This window comes from Rattus norvegicus, chromosome 3 (assembly GCF_021556685.1).
Source record: "Rattus norvegicus strain SHRSP/BbbUtx chromosome 3, alternate assembly SHRSP_T2T, whole genome shotgun sequence".
In the NCBI taxonomy this organism is placed as follows: Eukaryota; Metazoa; Chordata; class Mammalia; order Rodentia; family Muridae; genus Rattus; species Rattus norvegicus.
In genome coordinates this window covers 140,760,132-140,780,851 of record NC_141536.1, presented here as the reverse complement: position 1 = coordinate 140,780,851, position 20,720 = coordinate 140,760,132, and the positions used below count along the sequence as shown (strand labels likewise).

General features: G+C 49.7%; 1 protein-coding gene across 7 annotated transcripts; it reads left to right on the top strand.

Moving 5' to 3' along the window:
* Positions 1-1,892: 1,892 nt before the first annotated feature.
* Positions 1,893-19,043, top strand: Rbck1 (RANBP2-type and C3HC4-type zinc finger containing 1). Of its 7 annotated transcripts, none has more exons than XR_015683357.1 (13): positions 1,893-2,035; positions 2,411-2,499; positions 3,451-3,595; positions 7,888-7,981; positions 8,840-9,038; positions 10,576-10,691; positions 10,776-10,949; positions 11,790-12,024; positions 13,040-13,151; positions 15,812-15,991; positions 16,301-16,399; positions 16,664-16,807; positions 18,454-19,043. XR_015683357.1 is itself a non-coding variant. In XM_087654134.1 (13 exons), exons 2-13 carry the CDS (start codon positions 2,478-2,480, stop codon positions 18,532-18,534), a joined length of 1,524 nt encoding a protein of 507 aa, XP_087510260.1. In that variant the 5' UTR covers positions 1,893-2,035; positions 2,411-2,477; the 3' UTR covers positions 18,535-19,043.
* The last annotated feature ends 1,677 nt before the right edge of the window (positions 19,044-20,720 follow it).

Genomic DNA, 20,720 nt, shown 5'->3' with positions numbered 1-20,720 from the left:
GTGTCTGTCTCCTCAGTGTTGGGACTAAAGGCAAGTGCCACCACTGCCTGACTGAGAAGGGTCTCTCAGTCAAACCCTGGTCTCCCTGATATAGCGAGTCTTGTCCGTCAGCCTGCTGCTCTGGGGATCCCGTCTCTCACTTCCAAGGCATTTATGTAGGTTCTGGGATCTGAATGCAGGTCCTCACATGTTTACATGTGCTTTAAACCCTGAGCCATCTTCCCAGCACCAAAAGACCGTTCAGAGCAAGCAGGACCTGGCATCATCACCTTGCAGGAAGCATTAGTTGCTGTTTCCACTGCTCTTTTTTTTTTTCCCCCTTTTTTTCAGAGCTGGGGACAGAACCCAGGGCCTTGCGCTTGCTAGGCAAGTGCTCTACCACTGAGCTAAATCCCCAACCCCGCCACTGCTCTTTCTTGAGAAGCTTCTAGAAAGTCTACCTAATCATTCCCCACACTCCCAAAATGGTCCTATGGCTTCTCCCTGGCAATTACCCCAAGGAAGTATGTAGGCGGAAATGTTCTGTGGCCTACACCTTATAGAGGCTCTGTCCAGTTGCTGATCAATCCTGCAGCATCCTTTGGAGACTCAGCCATCATGCCACATGGTGGTCTCTGGGTTCCAAAACAGGACAAGAAAGGGCAAGTCTGATGATGCACAAACTGTTGCAGAGCTTAGTGTGGTAGGCAGAAAAGTGGATTTCTTCTTGATGGGAGAAGCAGGAAATGTGTAGCTAATAATAAAGATGTATGTATATAAATACACCCATGTATATATGTGCATATTGGAGCCACTTAAAAAGGCTGTGGCAAGCTCCTGTAATTCCAGTATGTGGTAGGTAGGGGTGAAAGGATTACACAAGTTGGAGGCATGCCTGGTCTACAAAGCCTATTCAGACTGGCTAGGTTTATGCAGTGAGACCCAATCTTCAAAACAAAACAATCTGAATGTGGCATTTGTGTCTATAATATCAGAATTTGGGAAGTATAAACAATGATCTTTTCTGTCAAAACCCAAGAATATTTGTGACCAGAAGATCCCAGGTGGAATTATTTATCTCTCCTTCCCTTTCTCCCTCCCTCCCTCCATCCCTCCCTTCACAGTCTTCCACCTCCGTTCCTCCTCCCCTCTTTCTCCAGAGTCTCACATAGTCAAGTGTCCGGTCTCCAACTTCCAAGTTCTGGGATTTACAGACATTCCCAGATGGGGCTGTAAAATTCTAAAACCAGAAGCTTCCAAACTTGGCAGAGGAATTCATTCTAGGATTCAAGAGCCAGTGCTTCAGGGTGCAGTGAGACAGGGGGAGGGAGATAGTGGGAAATGCATGCAAAGGTGGGGGCAGGTGGAAAAGTATGCAAAATTTCCGTGTGTGTGTGTGTGTGTGTGTGTGTGTGTGTGTGTGTGTGTGTGTGTACTCGCACTCGAAGAAGTACTCCTATGTTCCTGTAGGGAAAGGTGAGATCTGTGCGCTAGAGAGACCCAGTGTATCCGCTAATCTGTGGAATGAAAGTGGGAGAAAATGTAAAATGAGTGGCGGCTGAAAAGAATTCCCATCCTTTGCTAGGCCAATAGAAGAGTGGTGAACACGTAAAGACAAGTCTTCAGGCTGCTAAGGTGGGTTCCCGAGACTGCCACATCTGGATTTAAACCCTAGCAATGTGGCTTTAAGCAAGTCATAAACATTCAAACCCTCTATTTCCTCAAGTGCAAAAGGACCAAGATCCGGGGCTACCTATTGATGTGTTGACGACTTGGTGAGCCTGCAGGCTACACACACGTTTGGACAGGGTACTAGAAAAGCAAGCGGTGGAGAACAGAGGACGCTGAGAAGCCTATCCTAAACCTCGCCCTCCAGGCCCCGCCCCTAGCCCCGCCCCAGGCCCCGCCCTCTCAGAGCTTGGCGTTGCCTGGAATTAGTGGTCGGCCAAGGGGCACCTAAACCAAGTGTCTCTGGTCCGCCAGACCATGTGGTGGAGCGTGCGTGCCAGGAACAGTCTAGTGGTCTGCTCCAGCGGGTGACCCTGCTCTGTCTCGGGTGAGGGGACAGTTCTCCATTCAGTCTGCAGCACTTCCGGGACTGCCACTTTCACTTTCTCTTCCGGGGACGCTGCCCGCACTGTCTTCCGGGTAGCGCGAGCCTCCGGGCTGGGGTTCCGGACGCTGTGGCGCCCGCCGGCCCGCCCGCCCGCCCGCCTCCCTCCGTCTCTTGCTTTTGGGTCGTGGTTACCCATCGCCCTTTGCGGCCTTGGCCCTGTGTCTCCTTCGCTTTCTGTGTTCTTCGCAGGGCCCTACTGGGTCCCAATGCCAGACTTTGGGCCTTCGGCAGTGTGATGCTGCCCGAGTGTAGACCGGGACACACGCACAAGGCCGACTAGGACTGAGTTGCTTCTGCCCTCCCGCCCTCTCCCAGGTTACCCCAAGGTAGCGTTTCCCGGAAGCAGCAGCCCTTTCTGAGGGGATGGGCGCAGCCAGGCCAGATGGACGAGAAGACCAAGAAAGGTGGGCACCGATTGGAGCTGGTGGAAGTGGACCCTAGGGCTAGCCAGTGTAGAAGTAGGGGTCGGAGACTCTGTGAACACAGAGCATAGAACCTGGAGAACTCCCGGTTGTTAGGAAAATAAACTTAAGTTGACCAGAGTAGGACGGAGAGGGAACATACATGCCTCTCCCTAGTTCCACTCAGATTTGGGGGGAACTCCGATAGTGCTCCTGTTCTGTTTGCTAGAAACCCTATCCTCTTTATAAAACCAAGCCCAGAGCTCTGGGCCATCTTTAATGACCTTTCCCATTCTTTTTGCATCCATCTCTCACCAGCCTCCTCTGTTCTGTCTACCATGGGGATCGAACTGCGTGCGGTCTTCACGCATGCTAGGTCAATGCTCTACTACTGAGTCCTTGGCTTTTCTGTTTTGATTCAACCACGTCTTGCTCAAGGCCTTTGCCCACTCTCTGGCCTCTTGAAACAATCTCCCTTATTGGACATTGGAATGTCCAGCTACCTCTCCTTCAGGCCTCAATTTCCCTGACCTCCTTACTCAGTTATTGCTAGAATGGACCACAATCTGATTTCCTCGTCCAGCTTTAAATTTTCTACTTTCTTGTTGAACTTAAGAGGTTTATAAGGAGAAGGACACTCTTTGTCTTAGCCACCGTTAAAGAGTCTACTTTCTGGAAGAGTGGGTGGCATACAAGAGAGTTCAAGAAATGCTTATCAGATAAGCCAATGAAAGTATGGAGCATGAAGAAAGAAGAGAACTCCATGAGCCCAGGGTACAGGGGAGTGAGGACCGAAAAAGCACCTCCCTCTTAAAAAAGGAACTTTTAAGATAGCCATGTGCAGAAGATACAGTTACTCACTAGGGAAGGAGAACAAAGCATGCACCAAGGGCTACCTCTCCAGCTTCCCCAAATAAACTGGTGCTAACCTGCTTGCTCTCTGCCGACCTTCAGCAGAGGAGATGGCCCTGAGCCTTGCCCGGGCAGTGGCTGGCGGAGATGAACAGGCTGCAATCAAGTATGCCACCTGGCTGGCAGAGCAGAAGGTACCCCTCAGGGTGCAAGTAAAACCCGAGGTTTCCCCAACACAAGACATCAGGTGAGTGTGTCTCGCATCAAGGGGACCGGAAGCCTTTTGAGTGTCTGTGGACAGGTTATTTATTTTTTTCCCCTACAGTGCTAGGGAGCAAACATAGGGCCTCACTGGAGGATTCTCTTGTAGGGGATTGAGCTTCAGAGCCAAGTCGCTCACAAATCACTTGTGAGCTATGGGGTAGGCTGGGCTAGGGTGTGTTTTTTTTTTTGTTTTGTTTGTTTTTTTAAGAGGACCCTGCACAATGGGTGTTCTTGCACAGGGGCCATGCAGATCCTCCAGCGTTAGTGACTGCTGCTAGAAGCAAGCGCGAGGTTCATTCCTCCGTTGTGTTGAAGTCAGAACACATTTGAGGAGACAGTTCTCTCCTTCCCACCGTAGGGTCTGGAGGTCAGCTTGCAAGTGCTTCCACCCACTGAGCCATCTCTTCAACCGTTCTTTTATTTTTTTTTTTTAAATTTACTTTTTGTTTTCATAGAGCAAGCCTTGCTCTGTTGGCCTGTAAATCACTGTGTAGTCATTGCTAGCCTTTACCTCAAGACGGTTTTATATGGGGGAGTATCGGAATCACAGGCTCAAAGGACCAAACCTGGTGATATAGTAACTTAGAGGTTTCGCTCTGTTACCACAAGGCTTCCATAATTTGCACCTCTTTGGTTCAGAACCTGTGTAGCCTTCCTAATGCTGTGACCCTTTAATACAGCTCCTCTTGGTGTGGTGACCCCCAGCCATAAATTTATTTATTTATTTATTTTTAAATATTTATTTATTTATTATGTATACATCATACAGCTTTCTGTCTGCATGTGTGCCTGCAGGCCAGAAGATGACCCCAGATCTCATTATAGATGGTTGTGGGCCACCATGTGGTTGCTGGGAATTGAACTCAGGACCTCTGGAAGAGCAGTCAGTGCTCTTAACCGCTGAGCCATCTCTCCAGCCCCGTAAATTTATTTTGTTGCTGCTTCATAACTGTAATTCTACTCCTGTCATGAATTGTAATGTGAATGTGTTTTCTGATGGTCTCACGTGACCCTGGTGAAAGCGTTAGTCAGTCAGCGTTAGTCTGTGTGATTCATAGTATTGTTATTGTGCAATTGTTCACTGTGGCATGAGTAATACAGTGTAAGGTGTATGTACTTTTGTGTTTCCAAACTCCTAGGTAGTTTGAATCTGGTCTTAGCTGAGTGTGGTGGTGCACACCTGTGATCCCAATTCTTGGATGGTAGAGGCAGGAGGATCAGAAGTTTCAGAACCAACCTGAATACATGAAACCAGATCTCACAAGAACACCAAAACAACAAAAACCCCTTTCTTATGGAAATGTAGACAGAGAACTTTGAGTCTTTGTATGTCTGTTTATTTCTGATTTTTACCAGTGGTTGGGTATCAGAATCATTTTCCTGCCTCAGGCATGTGGTACATGCTTATACTCCCAGCATTCAAGAGGCAGAGACAGGCGAATCTCTGAGTTAGAGGTCAGCCTGTTGTACATGGTCCATTCCAGACCAGGCAGTGCTAAATAATGAGATCCTATGTTAAAAAAGAAAATCATTTTCTGGAAGAGTTTCTTGGGTACTCTCTGAAGTGTTTTTCAGAGTAGGGGCTGCTAAGACAAGGTGTTTTTTGTTTTTCATTTTTGTTTTTGTTTTTGTTTTTTTTGGGTTTTTTTTTTTTTTTTTTTTTTTTTTTTTTTTTTTTGGTTCTTTTTTTTTCGGAGCTGGGGACCGAACCCAGGGCCTTGCGCTTCCTAGGCAAGCGCTCTACCACTGAGCTAAATCCCCAACCCCTTTTGTTTTTTTTTTTTTTTTTTTTTTTTTTTTTTTTTTTTTTTTTTTTTTTATGTAGGATAGGAGTAGTCTGGCCTGAAACTTGGGGCTATCCTCCTGCAGAAATCAGCTTCCTGAGTCTGGGATCACAGGTGTGTACTACCTGACCTGGCTGCCTTTGCTCAGATGATGCACTGTTTCCCATGGCTCTCCCAGGTCTCAGAAGGCTGGACTCCAGTCCCGTGGTGTAGGTTATCTGTTTTCCTTGGTGGTCAGCTCAGTTCGCATTGTCATTTTTCTTACTTTTTGGTCTTTGCCCGATGTGTCAGGAGCCAGGCATGGTGGCACACATCTGTAATGCTTGGTAGCACTTAGAAGGCTGAGGTAGGAGGACAGTGACAGCTAGTCTAGGCTGCCTAGTGAGATCCTGCCTCAAAACAAAAGGGGCTGGTGAGATGGCTCAGTGGTTAAGAGCACTGACTGCTCTTCCAGTGGTCCTGAGTTAAATCCCAGCAACCACATACAGATGGTGGCTCACAACCATCTGTAATGAATCTGATGCTCTCTTCTGGTATGTATGAAGATACCTATAGTATACTCATAAAAGTAAAATAAATAAAATCTTAAAAAAAAAACAAAAAAACAAACAAAAGAACAAAATAAGCTCACAGATCTCCGAGAAAACTGATGCTTATATGCTAAAATAAGAACACGTGGCCTTCATGGTGGAGGGATTGCCTGGGGTGTGTGAGGCTCTTCATTCAGCGCCCAGCACTGCTAACCAAGTTAGACATCGTTAGAATGATACGGCTTGGACTTCAGTCTCTGTAGCACGTATTGATTGGCTGCCATGGAATGCTTGTATCTGGGAAAGAATATGGCAGAGTCTGCTTCAGGCTGCTAGAAAGGACTAAGTGGCTAGCCTCAGGTATGTGTCCAACACCAGATGCTGCTCATTGGTCAGAAGAGAGGGACAGGTGCAGCCAGGGCAGACCGTAATTCCAACACTTAGCCATTGGAAGAGAGGATCCGAAGTTCAAGGGCATCTTCTGCTCAATAGGGAGTACAGGACCAGCCTTGCATGAGAGCCTACTTCAAACCAAACCACACCCAAAGAATCTTCCTTTCTCTGCAAAATAATTTACCCGGCTTGGTGACAGCTTCCTGGGAGGCTGAAACGGATAGACGACAAGTTCAAAGCCTGCCTTGGCAATTTACTGACCCTGTCTCAACATAAAAATACAGAGCTAGAAAATATGTATCAAAACAAACAGCAAAAACAAAAACAAAAAAACTTCTGGGCTGGAGAGATGGTTCAGTGATTAAGGACACTGACTGCTCTTCCAGAGGTCCTGATGGGGTTGGGGATTTAGCTCAGTGGTAGAGCGCTTGCCTAGCAAGCACAAGGCCCTGGGTAGCTCCGGAAAAAAGAAAAAAAGAAAAAAACCAAAACAGAGGTCCTGGGATCAGTTCCCATGGTGGCTCAAAACCATCTGTAATGGGATTGAATGCCTCCTCTGGTGTGTCTGAGGACACCAACAGTGTCCCCCTTCATATGTGAAATACATGAAAAATAAAGGGCTGGGACACAGCTCAGTGTAGAATACTCTCCTAGAGCCAGGCCCTGCGTCTAATCCCCAGTCCTGCTGTTCCTTGTGCCCTCCAGCTAATGTGAGCCAGTGAAGGGCTCAGGCGGTGCTTCCTGTTGGGTGGAGGTCGGGAGAAATTCTCCCCAACTTGGGCCGTCCATGCTAGTTGCTCTGGTTTGCTTCCTCTTGTAATAACACCGTGACCAGAAGCACCTGGGGAGGAGAGGGTTTGACTCCCACATATCGTGTCACTGAGGGAAGTCAGGTCAGGAACTGAAGCAGGAACCTGGAGGCAGGACTGACATAGAGTTCGTGGAGGGATGCTGTTTATGCAGTCTGAGGCTTGCTCAGATTGCCTTTTGTTTTTTTTTTTGTTTTTCCTTTTTTTTTCGGAGCTGGGGACCGAACCCAGGGAGGGCCTTGTGCTTGCTAGGCAAGTGCTCTACCACTGAGCTAAATCCCCAACCCCCAGATTGCCTTTTAATAATAACCTAGGACCATCTGCTTAGAGGTGGCACTGCCCACAGCCCAGTTGGAGATTTGACTCAGCGGTAAGAGTGGAAGACCCAGGTTTGGTTCTCAGCACCCACATGGTGGCTCACCACTCTTTGTAACTGATTCCAGGGAGTCTGACGTCCTCTTTTGACTGGCACAGGCACCAGGCACGCAAGCAGTGTGGATATGTACATGCAGGCAGTCACTCATACGCATGAAATAAGATAAATCTTGTAAAAATTTGATTTCTAAAAAGGATAGAAAATGTCCCACAGACTTGCCTACAGGCCAATTTGATGAAGATATTTTTTTTCAATGGATATTTTCTTTTCTGACTTTTTTTTTGTTGACAAAAATCTAGCCAGCAAATAGCGTTTGCACATGTGCAGACTTGAACATTCCCATGCTGGCAGCCCAAATCCTTGCCTACCCTTGTTTTCCACAGGCTTTGTGTGAGTGTGGAAGATGCTTACATGCACACTGTCACCATTTGGCTCACAGTACGACCTGATATGACAGTGGCCTCCCTTAAGGACATGGTGAGTGAGAGGCTGCAAGGGGTGGGCTCCTCTTCGGCTTTCCCCATTCTCTCTCTCTGTTCCCCCTATACCCTATTTTCTGTTGCTGTGGTCAAGTCTCTGACAGAAACGATCTGAGGAGAGGCTCATTTTGGCTCACAGTCCAGAGGATACAGTGTGTCACAGTGGAAAGGGCTGTGCTTGAGAGACTCCATCTAGGGGTCAGGAACTTGCAGCTGCTGGGGGGTTTTGTTGTTTTTTTTGTTTTGTTTGATTGTTTTAATTTCTGTCCTCAAACATTCTTTAGAGTTATATGTTTTACTTTATGTGAATGAATGTTTGCTGGCACGCGCGTGTTGTTCCATGTGTGCTGGCTGTGCCCTCTGGAACCGGGGTGGATGATTGTGAGCTACCTGTGCATGCTGGAAATTGAACCCAGGTCCTCTGCAAGAAGAGCAAGTATTCTGAATCACTAGGCATCTCTCCAGCCCTCCTCTCTCTCCTCTTGTAAATATAGGGTTTCACTCACCAACTCTGGGTGGCCTGGAAGGTACTTTGTAGATCAGGCTGGTCTCGAATTTAAAGAGATCCTTGTGCCTCTGCCCCCTGAGCCCTGGGATTAAAGGTGTGCCCCACTACTGGGCTTAACCTTTTGTGGCTTTTTGTATGGCCAAGGAGTAAAGAGCTGGGGCAAAAGCAGGGTAAACTCTAACCGTCAAAGCCAGCTTTCAGCCACCTATGCCAGCCAGGCCTCCCCAACAACAGTTCCACGGCTTCAGAAAACAGTGCCCCCACCTGGGATCAGGTGTTCAAATATGAGTGTAGTGGTAGACGTTTTACTTTTCAAACTATAACTGCACGCCCACCACACCCCCAAAGGTATTCCTGGACTATGGCTTTCCACCCAGCCTGCAGCAGTGGGTGGTTGGACAGAGGCTGGCACGAGACCAGGAGACCTTGCATTCACATGGCATTCGACGGAATGGAGACAGTGCTTATCTCTACCTGCTGTCAGCCCGCAACACATCACTCAACCCTCAAGAGCTGCAGCGGCAGCGGCAGCTGCGCATGTTGGAAGGTAAAGTCTCCTCTGTCAGTGATGTGCTGGAGGGAGCTTTCTGTAGAACTCTTGAGCATGGCTGGCATGAAGGGAGGGGCTGTTTAGTCCTGGCCTGACATTCCCAGCCATGTGAGCAGTGTCAGGTTCACTCCTGTCTGTTTTCTGTGTTTCTGTGTGTATGTGTTGGTGATGTAACTAAGGTATAGATAGTATGGTTGCTTTTACTGTAGTATTTCAGACCTGTAGAAAAGTCCCACAGCTATACACAGAAACATTTTCCTTCTTTATTTTGTTTTTTCAAGACTGGGTTTCTCTGTGTAGCTGTGGCTGTCCTGGCATTCAGGCTGTAGACCAAACTGGCCTCGAACTCAGAGATCTACCGCCTGCCTCTGTATCCCAAGAGCTGGGACTAAAGACCCTGCCACTGCCGCTGCTGTTTTGTGCTGTTTTTTTTTTTGTTTGTTTGTTTTGTTTTTTTGTTTGTTTGTTTATTTTCCTTCTTTAGCTTTACCTCTGGGTACAGAGTCTTAGGAGTCATTTTAGAAGTACCTGTAAGTAGGCTCTCCCTCCCTTGAATACTTGTGTACTTTCTTGAAAGAAAAGTCATTTTCCCCTGTTACCCTAACTCTCCAGTGCCGGAAATTAACAAAAGTATAGGCCTTTTTCTTTTCTTTTTTTTTTTTTTTAATTTTAAAAAATTACATTTATTGGGCTTGGCATAGTAGCACACACCTTTAATCCTAGCACTTAGGAGGCACATGCAGGCAGATCTCTGAGCTTGAGGCTAGCCTGGTCTACAGAGTGAGTTCCAGGGCAGCCAGAACTGTATCAGAAACCCTGTCTTGAGAAAAATAAACAAACAACCCCCTCACAAAGTAAGTAAATAATTTAAAGATTACATTTATTGGTTTGTGATTACATTTATTTCTCTCTGTGTGTGTGTGTGTCTGTGTGTGTGTGTGTGTGTGTGTGTGTGTGTGTGTCTGTCCATACATGTGCCACAGAGTACATGGAAAGGAAGACAGAAAACTTGCAGGAGATGGTTCTCTTGCCACTGTGTGGTCCAGGGGCTCATAGTCAAGCTATCAGGCGTGGTGGCAAGTCCCCTTGCCCACTGAGCTCTCTCTCTGGTTCACATTGACACAGTACAGTTAGTCTCATTTGGGTTTTGCCAGTTGTCCAACCTGTGTCCTTGGTGGCAAAAGATATGGCGTTCGGCTGCCACATCTCAGTCCCTCCCAGCCCGGATCCCCTTGGATCTCTGGTTATCATGTTGACTGAGGATGTTCAGGCCTCTTTCTTCTTGTGAGCATTTCGGCATGATAGAGTCAGAGTTTAGTAGCTTGTCCTCTTAAAAGGGCTGGAACTCATGAAGGTGCAGTTATGGGTGAGGTGAAGTAAAGCCTTAGCCTTGGGGTATCCTGGGGTATCCTGGGCACTCACCTTCAGGAGGGGTCTAGAAACACTGTAGAGTTGGGAGATGACTTTAGGTGGGTCGTGCCTGGTTAACTCGGCGTGTGGTTATCTGGATACCACACACACACTCTTTCTGCAGATTTGGGCTTCAAGGACCTCACCCTGCAGCCACGGGGTCCCTTGGAACCTGTCCTTCCCAAGCCCAGGACCCACCAGGAGACGGGGCAGCCAGATGCAGCCCCAGAGTCACCACCGGTAAGCTTCCTTAATGCGTGGGCACCTGGGCCCTGTCTTCCCTCTCAAGCTCAACAGCCAAGCTCACAGCCTGTCTGCTCCTAGGTGGGCTGGCAGTGCCCTGGCTGCACGTTCATCAACAAACCCACACGGCCTGGGTGTGAGATGTGCTGCCGTGCAAGGCCTGAGGCCTACCAGATCCCTGCCTCGTACCAGCCTGATGAGGAGGAGCGAGCACGCCTGGCTGGTGAGGAGGAGGCGCTGCGCCAGTATGAGCAGGTGGGCACACAGGTCCAGGGACAGATGCCTGCAGGCTGTTGGGGGAAAGCCTAACCAGAAAGGGAGCCACCTGCATTCTGCTGTGCCCCCGGCCATTGCCACTGCCCTGTGACCACACTGCTAAGCCATAACCTTGTCCTTGACTGAGAGCTGCCTCTCTGAGGCTGATTCTCTGGCTGACACTCCTTCTCTTGTTGTGGTGCACAGCTAGCCTCCTCACTCGCTCTGCGTTCTTGCTTTGACATCCCTTCCCCATGTATGTAAGCATCCCTGGCTATGCTGGCTGTACTTCTTTGTGACCCTATCTACTACCTCAGTCAGGTCCTCACCCCATGGCCTAGAACCTCATCCCGGCTCCTGTTACATACATACTCCACCTCCTGTCCCTTCCTCGCGCATGGACTGCCTTCCTGTGCTTCTTGGGAGTGACTCTGTCCACTCTCATTTCCCTAGAGTAGTCAGTTCCCATCACAAACACTGATTCCATAGACATCCCACTGTGGTGCTCCCCCCTCTAAGAGCATGCTCCTCCCCTCTGGCATTCCCTTTGGATTCAGTGCAGCCTGCCCTGCCTGACCATGACCCCGTACCTAGCAAGCATTGTGCCCCTCACTTTGCTCCCAGCCTTGACCCTCCTTCTACCATTCCTGTAGCACTGCCCTGCTTATCCAGAGTTTGAGCCCTGTGGACCCCCCACTCTCTCTTGTACCCTGAACTTTGTCTTTCTCTACCATCCTCATTCCCTCACTGGCTTCTTACTCTGGTGTAGCCCCTCCTGGCCCTCTTGGCCTGCCCACATTCCCAGCCCACTACTACCTTGGTGCCCCCATCCTACCCCAGCCTTGCCCCACTTCTTACCTGAACAACCTGAGACCCTGACCCACCTGGTGGCCCTGCCCTGCCCATGTGCCCAGCGGAAACAGCAGCAGCAGGAGGGGAACTACCTGCAGCACGTGCAGCTGGAGCAGAGGAGCCTGGTGCTGAACACCGAACCTGCTGAGTGCCCTGTGTGCTACTCAGTGCTGGCACCCGGTGAGGCCGTGGTGCTGCGTGAGTGTCTGCACACCTTCTGCAGGTGCGGCCCCACTCCTACCCAGCAACAGCGTTACCAGAGTAAATGTGTGGCCTTGTTCCTTAGCTCATTGGATGCCCACTGTTTATGCAAGAGGTATTGTGGCTTATGCCTGAAATCCCAGCACTCAGGAGGTGGAGGCAGGAGGATAAGAAGTTCAAGGCTAGCTTTGGCTGTATAGTGAGTTCAAGGCCAGCCAGGGCTACTTGAGACCTTGTCTCCAAATCCAAAAAGAAAAAAAAAAAAAAAAAAAAAAAAGAATAGGCAGAGAGAATCCAAGTGTCCATGTTGCCAAGGCCACACAACTTGCAAGGAGCTCAGATGAGACAGGAGTTCGTTCTAGCTGCAGAGTTGCTGTCCCTCCTCACTACCTGGTACTGCCCTGGTATCTGTAAAGACATTAGGGCCAAGCCCTAACAGCCCACAGCATCCGTCCTCTGTATTCTTTCCCTGGGATCTCCTGTGTAGCCCTTCTACCCTGGAGCTGGGAATAGCATGTTCGTTCACCATAGTGGGCTCTGGTGGCATGCTCCGTCTAGCTTATGTTCCAGTGCAGAATCTGTTAATGTATGTGGTGCCATATGCTAAGTAACTAGGCTGAGCCTTGCTGGGAAGGACCCCCAAGGAAGTCATGCTGGAGCAGAGGCTGGAAAACTATCTGAAGAGACCAGGGAGCAGAGCGATGGTGGGTGTGGTGGGACAGGAGAGTTGTGCCTGTGCAGGTGACAAGCTCTGAGCAGCACTTGGTCTGGTCCCCTTTGAGTGGTACTGCTGCCGTGCTGAGCAGTGGCATGTGGACCGGCTAGACACAGAGACCAAGGAGGTTACTACAGACACCTGGGCAGAGATGCCAGTGCCCCAGACCAGAGCACTGGGTGGTGGGGGTGACTACAGGTGGGGCCTTGGCGATGGGTTGAGGATGACAGGAAGGAAGGACCTGGGATCAGGCCCTCCTGTCTGAGGGCTGGAGTCCCTGTGGAGGTTGGAATGAGCCTAACTGCCACCGTCCCCTTCCCAGGGAGTGCCTGCAGGGTACCATCCGAAACAGCCAGGAGGCGGAGGTATCCTGCCCCTTCATTGACAACACCTACTCATGCCCTGGCAAGCTGCTGGAGAGGGAGATCCGGGCGGTAAGACTGTGCGAGGGAAGGCATGCTGATCCCGGGAGTTAACCCTGAGCTGGTAACAGGCACAGCTCAGGAACACCAGCTCTCTGTATGCCCCAGCAGACATTTCCCAAGAGTTGTTTGGAGTGCCTGGGGCCTTCGCAGGGTAGCTGGAGGCAGTAGGTGAAACCTCAGCTGCTTTAGCTTCTTCACCGGGGCAGCAGGGCCTCGGGTTACGGTGGGTGGGAGCATGGCTGCTGCGCAGCTGTGTCACCTCATGTCAGACACTCAGCCTCTGCCCTGTGTCCTCTATCAGAACCACAGGTAGCGTCTGCTAGTGTGTGCAGGCTTGTGCAGTGCTGTGGCAACTGCTTTTGCTTTGTAGCCACTCACTCCAGGCCTGGTGCCCTAAGACTCGGTAGTTCGTAAGTTGTAAGGCAGCGCTTCCATGGGGTGGAGCTGGGGTTTCCGTGTTTCAGAGTCGGACCCTGGTTTGTCTGCTCAGTGGTATGAGATGTTCATGATGGCCTTGTCTAGAATAACGGTCTACGTCAGTCCCCTCCACATGCAGGCTATACAGGCCTAACACCTGACTGTGGTTAGTGAGGTTTCAGTGCTCCAGACACAACTGTAAGTGTGTGAAGACTGGTTGGCCTTAATCCTCAGCCCCTGATGCTCAGGCCCGAATTCCCTGTAGGGGACAACATGAACCATTTGGGTGACATCCTGTGGCAATATGGCCATTCAAGTGTTGAATGGTATATAACAGTACACCCTGTCATCTCAGCACTGCTGAAGCTTCAGGATGAAAAGCTTGAGGCCAGCTTGAACTAGAAAGCAAGAGTGTTTTACAGAGCTAGGGGCTCGTAGGTAGAGTACAGCTTAGCAAGCACAGCACCTGAGTTTTACCATAGACTTAAAAAAGCAGGATCACAGTGGCCAGGGTCCAGATGGGAGACCCCAGGAATGCACAGGTTCCCCTTTCTCCCCATCACTCCTTCTCCTCTGACTTCTTCTGAGGTTCCCCAAAATATTACAAAATGATTCTCGAGCCAAGGGGCTCTTCTGAGGTGGGAAGGGGATCTGAGAGAGTAGAACTTGGGGAATTTCTATTCTATGTTCAAAGCAACTGTGTTTTAACCTTGCCTGGGGGCTTCTGAGTGGGTCAGTTCCTGGGCATTGATGAAGTGTCCTTATTGTCGTCTGGAGAGACCTGTATACTGACACTTGTCACTGGCTTCGAGGTTTCCCGGGAGGCCACTCTGCCAAAGGCCAAACTTACACCAGGTACTACGTGCAGGGCACCTAGATGTCCTCGGGCCCTGACTCAAGCCTCAGGAGTGACAGCGAGAGGAAGCAGGTGTCAGCAGAGTGGTCTGGGGTGGTGCTTCTAGTAAATGTCAGATAATAGAAATAAAAGAGAAAAAACCCCTCTAACTCTGTGAGCCCTACACATCCTGACATCCTCTGATAGTATTTTGTCCTGTTTCGCTCTTGGCAGATGACTTTTGTTGTGGATGTGGTTTGAGGCAAGGTCTCACTATGTAGCAGTCTTGGCTGGTTTGACTCACAGATCACCTGACACTGCCTCCTGAGTGCAGGGTTCAAGGAATGTACCAGTGCCCCTCCCCCACGTTTCTTTCATAGTTCCATTTATTTGTGTATGTATGTGTGTGCCACACACAGCATGCATGGAGTTCAGAGGACAGTTAGCCAGAGTTAGTTCTCTTTACAACCATGTGCTTCTCAGAGTTCAGATTCAGGTTGGCAGGTTTGCCAGCAAACACCCTTGATACTATGCCATTTCATTGGTCCCAGGCTGTAATTTTGAGGTTTTTGAGGTAAACATCAGTTATTGTGGTTCACACAAGATAGAATGTATGCCCAGGTCTGTGAGTTTTGACATGTGTAACTTCTGTAAGCACACCCAGCTAAATACAGAACAAAGGCCTACATCATACCGACCAGCTTTGCTGTTGCCAGTGATCCTTTAGGGAGCATTTCAGCTCTTGGGCATGCCTTCTCTGTCTCTCCTCTCAGCTTAGCTCTCCCTCCAGGAGGTGCAGCTCCCCAACACTGCTCCTGTGTGGAGTGGAGGGCTCCAGAAGATGCAAGCCTAGGACGCAGCCACATTGTTGGCAGAGTTCAGTGTACCTGGATATTGATTTGCCTTTGAGACAGGTCTTTTTATTTATATATATATTTATATTTATATAAAATTTCATGTTTTCCTCATGAAATTTGAACTGTTGGCTGTTTGTCCACATTTAAGTCCTTAGGTATGTAATTCTGACGCACTGTCACTTAGATTTATAGCCATCATGACCGTGCACTGTCAGAACTTTGCCCACATTCTGCCACAGCCTCCTGGGTGCTAGGATGATAGCTTTGTGCCATCTTGACTCTCAGTGGAGGTTTTAGTGCTAGAGGGGCTCCGAAGAGCAGAGCTAGAGTCACCTACGGTTGCTCACCTGTAATGCAGCCCTTGGGAAGTAGAGACACTTCAGGAGTTCAAGGGCAGCCTTTATTACATGAAACCCCGTTCCCCCACCCCCAAAAAGGGCACATGTGGGGGAAGAGGAACTTGGGACAGGGTTGAAGTGCTGGGTTTCCTGGGACCATTGATAGGAGGAGGGTATCTGCTGGGTGTCCTGAACCCCAGCAACAAAGCTGTGTGTATGCAGCTCCTGTCCCCTGAGGACTACCAGCGTTTCCTGGACCTGGGTGTGTCCATCGCAGAGAATCGAAGCACCTTGAGCTACCACTGCAAGACCCCCGACTGCAGGGGCTGGTGCTTCTTTGAGGATGACGTCAACGAGTTCACCTGTCCTGTGTGCACCCGCGTCAACTGTCTGCTCTGCAAGGTGAGACAGGGACCATCTAGTTGGGGCTTGTTATAACTAGCTGTGGCAGCTGCAGGGATTACAGTCTGAGCCTAGGGGAGAGCTGCTTTAGGGGTTACAACACCCAGCAGCATCTAAATTAGGGTTTATATTAGGCTCCTACTGATGGTCCTGGATCCCCCTTCCTGAACCCTGCGTCTTCTGTAAAATGGGTCTAGGCTTTCTAAGTGAGGGCTTTCACCGATGGCACTCACTGCTGGGGTTGGGCCTCTTCTGTCCCTCACAGCTTAAGCCCCTGGGGAATGTCTCACTCAACTTCTTGCCCTTCAGGCCATCCACGAGCGCATGAATTGCAGAGAGTACCAGGATGACCTGGCCCATCGGGCTCGGAATGATGTGGCTGCCCAGCAGACAACTGAGATGCTGAGGGTAAGGCAGAGTCTTGGCAAGAGATGGGGACTTATGTTCTAAATGCTTCTTAGGGAGGACTAAGTTCACATGTTCTTGGAGGTCCAGTCTTCTGATCAAACCCCCATTTCAGGGTGTATCTTCGAGTAGGGTGTCATTTGTGGAACTGCAGGAAGAGCCTGGGTTGGGGAGCCCTCAGTAACGGAGTGGTGGCTATCCCTGCTGGGCTCTGAGAGAATACACTGCAGCGGGCAAGGCCAGGGCCTCAGTAGCTCCCCTTCCCAGGTGATGCTGCAGCAAGGCGAGGCCATGTACTGCCCACAGTGCCGGATTGTGGTGCAGAAGAAGGATGGCTGTGACTGGATCCGCTGTACTGTCTGCCACACTGAGATCTGCTGGGTCACCAAGGGTCCACGCTGGGGCCCTGGGGTGAGTCTTTGAGGGTACTGGAGAGCTGAGGGTGGTGTAGTTACTGGAGTGGGACTCGAAACTTCAGCCATGAACTCAGTCCAGCCTACCATGTACAGCTTAAGGGGAAAGGTTGTTATTTATTATTTGAGTCAGGGTCTCATAATGTAGACCTGGCTGACTTGGAACTTGCTCTGTAGACCAGGCTATCCTCCAAATCTGAGAGCCATCCACCTCTGCCCCCAAAGTACTGGGATTAAAGGTGTGTGCCACCATGCCTTAATTTTTTGAAATTTTATTTTTTTATTAGATATATTTATTTATTTACATTTCAAATGCTATTCCCTTTCCCAGTTTCCTGTGCACAAGCCCCCATCCCCTCCCCCTCCCTGTTTTTTATTGAGTGTGCACCCATGTGTGTCCACCCGTGCTAGAGGAAGGAGGTGAGTGAGTGAGCTCAGCCACCTCACCAGCTCAGGGCAGGATTGTCTTTTTTGAGACAGGGTTTCTCTGTGTAGCCCTGGCTGTCCTGGAACAGACCAGGCTAGCTATGAATGCAGAGATCCACCTGCCTCTGCCTCCCAAGTGCTGGGTTTAAAGTCAGGTATCACTGCCTGGATGATTCTGTCTCTTTTTTTTAAAGATTTATTTATTTATTATATATAAGTACACTGTAGCTGTCTTCAGATACACCAGAAGAGGGCATCGGATCTCTTTACAGATGGTTGTGAGCCACCATGTGGTTGCTGGGAATCGAACTCATGACCTCTGGAAGAGCAGTCGGGTGCTCTTAACCGCTGAGCCATCTCTCCAGCCCGATTCTGTCTCTTTTTTAAAATACTGTCTCGCACTCTGTGCCTGGGTTGCCTTGGGATATGTGGCAGTCCTCCTGCCTCAGCCTCCTGAGTGCTGGAGATTATAGTACCATGTGCTACCTTGCTGGACTTAAGGGCAAAGACTTTTTTTACATCTGAACAGCGTTTAAAAGGTTATCAAAGGCCACTGTTTGGAAGTGTTGAGAGACACAGTAAATAGTCCTGGAGTCACCAACCCCATGCTCTTGCCTCCTGCCTCTGTGCTTTGCTGAGGGCTCAGGACCTGCCAGGCTTTGGATCTGGCTTGTGCAGCAAGGCTTACCTGCTGTTCTGCTTGAGGGCAGAACAAGTCAAGGTCAGTCTGGAGTTGGCAGGAGACTAACCAGACCCTCCCTCTGGCACATCTTTGTCTCGGATTGTCAGAAACAAGTACTAGAGAAGTGCTCCTGGGTGCATGTCACAGGCTATGAGTGCCCTACTGTAGGTGGTGGCAGTCAGTATTGGTGGTGGTTGCTGGTGTCAGAGTTGATGTCCCTACTAGTGGATGTAGAGACAGGTGGCACAGAGGGAACTATACTTTTTCCTTCTACCCGGGTGCTGGCCCACCTGCAGCTGGATCCCCTTCTCTCTCTGGCCTACAGAACACCACGCAGTTTAACAGTGCTGGAGAGGTTGGGACGGGGAAAAGGCTTCATGGCTGTCTCCCTGAAGTTGCTAAGGCTGTTCTTTGCAGCGGGCTTTTGGCAACCCCACTGCACCTTTAGATGAGCTCTGCCTTTGGGCTGATAGTGTGACTTTTGGGGATAACCTGTTTTCTTACCAACTTGATACCCTCTTTTCTCTATCCTTTAGGGCCCAGGGGACACCAGTGGTGGCTGCCGCTGCCGGGTCAATGGGATTCCATGCCATCCAAGCTGTCAAAACTGCCACTAAGTCAAAGATGGTGGCTCTCAGACTGACCCAGCCGCACATGTATAGCAGTGAACATCAGGGCCAGGCCAAGGGCTTTAGCTCTGGTTTGGCCACAATACCTTCAAGCTTGGTAAGGGAGAAAGACTGAGCTGTACTGCAGTCTGATTGCTGTGTTACAAGAACCCAGCTGAGCTGATGTCAGCCGCACTGCCTCTGTTGCTTCAAGGGCTTGCTGACCAGACCTCATGGCCCTGAGCTAGCTTCCCTACCCTTACTAGCCACCAGCCTTAAACACAGCCTTGGCCTAAGGCCTGGCGGCTAGTGCTCTGAGCCTCCTGGTGACTCTATTTCCCCTCAGCTTGCTCCCTGAGGACCCACAGCCGCATCTGTTGCCTTGCTGGCTTTCTGGGTACTTTTTAAAGCTGATGTGAATCCATCCAGGGCCCAGGTAGACTGGTAGGTCAGGAAACAGCCCATGGGGTCCAGCTCTGCATCCCCCTCTCTAAGTGAATTAAAGTGTTTTTCCAGGAGGGGAAATGTGTCATGCTTGAGGGAACAGACGTCCTAGGCTGGGTACCACACAGGTAGGATGGTGAGCTCTGGAGAGCTTGGAACAGAACCTGGAGGTGATCTGTTGGTTCTGGTGGTTGGCGGAATAAGGCTGGCTCAGCTCTGGGACCCCTGTAGCAAACCTGGCACCACTATGCCCAAGTCTTGACAAGGTTGCTTGGGGCCAGTATTAGCCCAGACTGGTGAAATTTGTAGAGAAGAGGGATGCTAAGGAGGGAGGCCAAGGCAGCAGCTGGAGGCTGGGGAGAAAGGCTTGGCTGTTCTCTCTTTGGATATCAAAGGAGAAGAGCAGAGGATTTCTGAAACTGCTGAAACCAAGGAGGGAGGAGGTCCATTCTGCTTTAACAGCTGAAGCAAGATGGAAAAGCCTTGCTGTGATGTTTGTTCTAGTGGTTTCTTTCTGCACTGGCAGTGGTGAAGAGTGCCCTGGAGTGGGCCCCTAAGTTCCAGCTGCAGCTGTTCCCCTAAACTCAGCTCAAGCAGCCACTTCCTCACCCAGTGCACCAAGCTCTCCCCATTTCCGGAAAGAGGGTGAAATTGCTGTGAAATTTCTGACCCATACAGCTCCTTCTGAGATTGAGTATTACTGACTTCCCACAGTGTGATCGTTAACAAGAAGAGTAACGAAATCCTGCCTGTCCTTTGTGCTCAGTCCTCATGTCCTCGGCTGCTTAGGACTTTTGCCATTCAGACTGCTCTTTAGCCCTCTGCATTTGGAGGTTGGGCTCTGTCCCTGCTGGCCCTTTGAGGGTCACAGTTGCCATGTCAAAGGACATCACAGGCTGGTGGCCTATTGGGGAGCAAGGATCAACAAATGCCTACCCAGCACCAGCTCCAGGCTCCTGGCTGGCTCTGAGGCAGAAAGTAGGGACCCAGCTACTGCACACGCTCATTACAGAAGTAGGGGTGTTTAGAAGCTATCCCAGTGGCTCTCGCCCTCCCTAATGCTGTGACCCTTTAATTAGTTCCTCATGTTGTGGTGACCCCATGCAAAAAAAATATTTTCATTGCTACTTCATAACTATAATTTTGCTGTTAGGAATCATAATGTAAATATTTTTGGAGATAAGAGGTTTGCCAAAGGGGTTGTGGCACACAGCTTGAGAATCAGCTAGGCTAGAAGCTGAGTGAGGCAGCTCTCAGGTGTACCTCAGTAGACAGAAACCAGTCATGATGGGCTGGTTTGCCTTTCACAGCAGGCTCAGTTAGGGTCTGAATCCAAGTGCTAGCCTCTGAGTTGAAAGTCTGCAAAGCAGAAAAAGCCCGAAAAAAACCCCATACATCCTGTCCCTGTCACCTCGTTGTGACGGTGTCCACAGCAGGTACAATATGAAGCCCACACTTCCTGTATGACTGGTACTTAGAAAACATATTTGCTGAGGCTGAAGAGACTACTCAGTGGCTGAGAGAATCTAATTCTCCAAGAAGATCCGAGTTCAGTTTCTCACACCTGACTGCCAAGGACACCTGCCATCACATACACATAATTAAAAACAAAATTGTAAAGAAAACAAACCCCACCCTAGAAATCCTTACTTGTACCCACAAAGGGGTTAAAGGATGGAGGAAGCCTGAAGCCTGAGCCCTGATTTCGGCTCAGTCTCTGATTTGCCTCTGCTTGGGCATGTTAATGACAT

Bases quoted from the DNA above. Each gene is read 5' to 3' on its own strand.
- Rbck1 (XM_087654133.1), top strand. From the start codon at position 2,478: ATGGACGAGAAGACCAAGAAAG. The intron at 10,692-10,775 runs GTAAGCTTCCTT...GTCTGCTCCTAG, and splicing joins CAGCCCCAGAGTCACCACCG to GTGGGCTGGCAGTGCCCTGG. The intron at 10,950-11,863 runs GTGGGCACACAG...CCATGTGCCCAG, and splicing joins CGCTGCGCCAGTATGAGCAG to CGGAAACAGCAGCAGCAGGA.